The 4,757-nt window shown below is 37.6% G+C and overlaps 1 protein-coding gene across 4 annotated transcripts in view; it reads left to right on the plus strand.

Annotated features, from left to right (window-relative positions):
- The window catches only part of MIPEP (mitochondrial intermediate peptidase), a 178,349-nt gene that overhangs the window by 12,405 nt on the left and 161,187 nt on the right, over positions 1-4,757 (plus strand). For all 4 annotated transcript variants that reach the window (XR_002775000.1, XR_002774999.1, XR_002775001.1 and 1 more), the window contains exon 4: positions 1,558-1,644. Coding sequence is in view for 1 of the 4 variants with exons in the window: in XM_003796717.2 (XP_003796765.1) it covers positions 1,558-1,644 (87 nt within the window). In the remaining 3 variants the exon portion in view is untranslated. The remainder of the gene's footprint in view (positions 1-1,557; positions 1,645-4,757) is intronic.

The following is a 4,757-nucleotide window of genomic DNA, read 5'->3' on the forward strand; positions in this document are numbered from 1 at the left end:
ACTGTGATTGGTTGGTAGTGATGTGGTGTTGGGCACTGTGATTGGTAGTGATGTGGTGTCAGAGGTGTCTGTCTAGGATCATCTCTTCACTATGGGAGAGCATTTCTGTTGATAGTAAGACCCTAAACCAGGATGTACAACCTTTCCGAGAGTTTTGCCCTTTTCTCTAAGCACTGTGACTCATTTTTTCCTTTAGTCTAGTAGATTCAGATCTTAACTAACTTGTTCAGTTGATGTTTGAAAAGTCAGGATGATTTTAGATACATATGTAGAATTGTTTTATTTTCCATTAGTAGTGGGGGAAAAGCCTAAAGTTAGGAGCAGTTGTTGAGAATGAATGCCAAATGTAAACTTAAGTATAGGCTGCATGTCAGAGTCTTCCAGCATAAAACATGGTGGGAGATCTGCTTGCACTTCTGAAGCTGCGGCTGCTCTGCCATGGAGAGGCTTGTGGTTGAGCAGGCCAGGAGGACGCGGGCACCCACGCTGACTTTCTCTCTGGATTTTGGACTCTATGCCTGGGAGTCTGACCCTTCTCGGTGACTGCCTCAGTTCCTTGGTGTTCTAGAAGGCCCCTGAGAATGATGGCAACGGAAACTTTTTGATTTATGTAAAACATTAGGTATTTAATTGTGAACTGACTAGGAAACTGGCCCATTCTTGAGTTCCTGAGTGAGAGGCACTGGTGAATAGTTCTTATCACCTTATCCCTCCCTGAGGGTCTACCAGTCAGAGAACAGATTGTATCTAAACTCAGCTCACTGGCTCTGAGTTCCAGGGCCTTTTGGTGTCTTGGAAGGAAGGACTAGGTGCCTGCTAGGGTACCCTGGGTCTGGCTGGGGCCAGCAGTGCTCAGCTGTGGTCCCTGTGCTCTCCACCTTTGGCTAAGGCCAGGCCGGCACCACTGCCGACCAGTTATTGTGACTCATTTAATCCTCAGGGCAACCTAAAGTCTGAATCACTTGCCCAGGATTCTGGGGGTAGTAGTGGTCCAGTCTTGCATCCCAGGTGTGTGGTTCTAAAGCCTGTGTCCTGAGCCCTCCCTGATGGTGTGGACCTGCCACTCACCTACATTAGCATAGGCAGCCCCTGTGCTGGGGTATTCAGTCTAGGACTGGAAAATCCTTATGTTTGCTCACCCTTTCTAGCATCTTCACTCCTTTTCTTTTATTCAAAAAATACAAATGGCCACTGGCATATTGCTGATGGCAACTGGTTCTGAGTTAGATCATCAGTGACCACATCCCCCCTCTCCCCTCTTTCCTGTATGCTCTTCCTGCCCCCACTGGTGTCTGCAAATTTAAATTTATCTATTCACCTTCCAAAACAGTTGATATCTGGACACTTTGGTAAACACGCTGCCTCTCCCTGTCTGAATAGTTCAGTTTCTGAGAATGATTATGCTATGCCTGGTCCAAATGAAGAATCAAAAAACTACTTTAATTTTTGGCCTTTGGGAATATATATGCTATAATTTCACACCGTTTGGGGGGATTGTAAAATTAAAAATAAGGTATTAGAAAATCATTTAATTTTTTTCATTTATAATTTTTCTAGGTTGAACACAAATGTGGAATTATATCAAAGTTTGCAAAAATTACTAGCTGATAAAAAACTCATGGATTCTCTTGATCCAGAAACCAGGTACTTACTCACTTCTTTGCATTGGTTGTGACTGTGACTTCAGAGCTATGGCTGGGAGATGACTCCTCCTCCAGGCCTCTGCACTTGGAAGCCCCATCTGGAATATTCTTCCCCTGGTACCTCCATGACCCCTGCACTTTCTCTAGGAGCCCATTCAAATGGCATCTCCCCTGTGAGAGGTCACTCTATCCTCTTACCCTGATCTATTTTCTTTACAGCTCTTATCACTTCCAGCTTTATCTTACCTGTTAATTTGTTTATCATCTCCAAACCTTCTTGAGGGCAGGAGCTTGGTCTGTTTTGTTCACTGCCACATTCTCAGCTCCTCCACATTCATGGCTTGTGATACATGCTTAACCAAGGAGGGAGCTCTTGTAAGTAGTTGGTAATTACATTTAGCCATCTGCTGAAAGTTCCATAATCAGTATCATCAGAAGATATAAACAAATTGATTTTATTTCCTGAGTGGATATTGAGATCATTGTAATGGTTTGCTTTGGTTCATTAGATTACATTTATTAATCTGAATTGAAAGGTCCTAATTCCAAAGTCAGTATGTAAGAATATTTGATTTGGACCTTAGATAGCTCATTCCTTCCCTTGCTGAATTTATTTATTTATAAAATAAGTGTAGTAGGATTTGTCATTAAGGTACCTATAATATTCATGTCATAACATAGAGTTTTTTTTTCTACCCTATTTATTCCTGTTTATTTATTTATATTTTTTTGTGGGATGCTTCCTTTGACAATTTGATTCTCCCTCTACCTGCCGCCTCTTCCTTTTCTGTCTCCATATGGGGCTTGTGACCCCAAGTGAAGCCCTGTTCTACAGGGACCAGTTAACCAATTCTTGCTATTAATCTAATACGTGCATACAATGCTGTATGAGTAGCACCATGAGGCTGAGTTTTTGAAAGGTTGTTTTCATCTGGCAGATATACAGGTACCTTGTTGCATTTCATTTCCTGATTCTCAGGAGACTAACAAAGCCAGCTGTCTCATCAGAGTAGTTTCTTTCATTGTGATGTTAAGTTCGGGCCTTGTATTTCTTTCATTAACAAAGAAAACAAAAGTTGAATGCCTGTTAATTGTGTTAGATTTATACTTAGCAGGTACAGACAACAATGAAAAATGTTGAAAATACACAAAGTCTATGTTACCCAGTTTGATGAAAATATTTCAAATTGTATATGAAAATACTACACTGTACCCCATGTTTGCATTAATGTACACAACTATCATTTAATAAAAAAAAAAAGAAAAATGTTGAAAATAAGATTATTCATGATCTGACTTTACCAAAGATTGACATTTCTAGATTTCTGTATAAAAATTATAGAGGACTAGCAGACTGTTTTAGATGCAAAGGACTTGTACTAATAGGACACATACTACATTGCTAGATGTTACTAAAAGCTCCCATAGAAATTTTAACATAATAAAATGACAAATGCATTGGGAAAAATAAGCTCAGTAGAATAGCAATAGTCTGGAAAAGAAAAGAAACTTGGAAGAAAAGAATTTGAAGTAATATTTATTGCAATAATAGTAGTTGTACATCATCAAGAGTGTTGGCTAGCACCTGGAAAGAACTATATTTTAGAACCTTCTATGTAGCAAAGTATAAGACAGTGACTAAAACAGAATTGTAGGCTTAAAACAGTATCTTGTCAAATGAGCTAATGTATAGAAGAAATTACTTAAATTTCATAACTCATCTTATTATTAGATGCAGTCTTTGACATACTTGTTCCATGAGATGTGTTCAAAACATTTTCTCAGAAGGGTCCCATTGGTCAATAAGTTTGGAAGTCAGACATATCAATGTATTAACCCCTGTGGAGAATTTTAGTAGTTTAGGGTCTCTGAACAGCCCCACTGTTAAAAAAACCTGTTTAACTTGAGGTTTTCCAAAACCATTAGGAGCTTTCATGCATGCAAAGAGTGTAACAAATGCATGCTCCAGAAACTATAGTGAAGGAGAAATCCTTCAGAATGGCAGAAGCTGTAATACACCTTGGAATAATCTTAGGAAGGCCATGAGTATAGAACCTAATGCTGTATTCTTAGATAAGGAAGAAGAAAGATCAGTAATGTTCTCTGCCAGTCTATAGGTTTAATGCTATCCAGTCTATATCTAAAGATTTTTTTGTTGTAGTTTCTAATTAAAATGAAGTCATAGAGAATAAATATGCCAGAATAGGCGGGAAAAGGCAACTTAGATGATAAGCATTAAATAACATCATACTTATGCCAGAATAGTTAATTGGATCATTGAAAGAATAGAAAAATTTCAAATACCACCACAAGTATCTGTATTTAGTTGTGGCAGAAGTGTCATTTCATTTTCATTGGTTTTAAGTAAATCATAATATAGCCTAATGGAGAACCATTTTGGAAAAAAAAGATTAATTAAAGATTTAACTTTTTTTAGAGAAACCACAAAAGTATTGATAATCTTGGATATGGAAGGTCTTTCTTGGCATGATGCCAAAGTCACATCACAAAAGAAAAGATTGATTTGGTCATATCAAATTTGCAAACTTTGGTATGCCAAAACCCTCCCACATTCAAAGTTAGAATACACAATTGTGACAAATTCTATTACTTATGTGACAAAGGGTTAATATATTTATTATGTTAAGAGATCTTACAAAATACTTTAAAAAAAGAAAGCAAATTCCTCCCTCATAGAAAAATAGACAAAGGATTATTTTTGTGAAACTCTATTTCACAAAATAAGGAACAGCAACAGATGGTCATTAAACTTAACACTAGTGTGTCTTGGGTATAACACTTGTAATAAGTGTGAAGTGGCTGGAATTACCTTGCCTGGATTGGATATTGGCTTCATAGCTCTTTAAACCTTAGTAAGGGGAATAAAAAAGTACTTCATAAGTTTCTTATGAGGTTAACATGAAATGATGCATGCCAGGTACGTGGTTCACTACCTGGGATGTCATACATAGTTACTAACTAAATGGGATCTTTCACCATCAAAGAAAGGTAGAATAAAGCAAAGAGCCCATAAGTTGACAAAGTTGAAACAGAATAAGAGCAGTGTTGTTAATGGTTTAGGATAACAGAACCTTTCTTTTTTTTTTTTTTTTT

Source organism: Otolemur garnettii, unplaced genomic scaffold, assembly GCF_000181295.1.
Source record: "Otolemur garnettii isolate 467f Iridium unplaced genomic scaffold, OtoGar3 scaffold00106, whole genome shotgun sequence".
Lineage (NCBI taxonomy): Eukaryota > Metazoa > Chordata > Mammalia > Primates > Galagidae > Otolemur > Otolemur garnettii.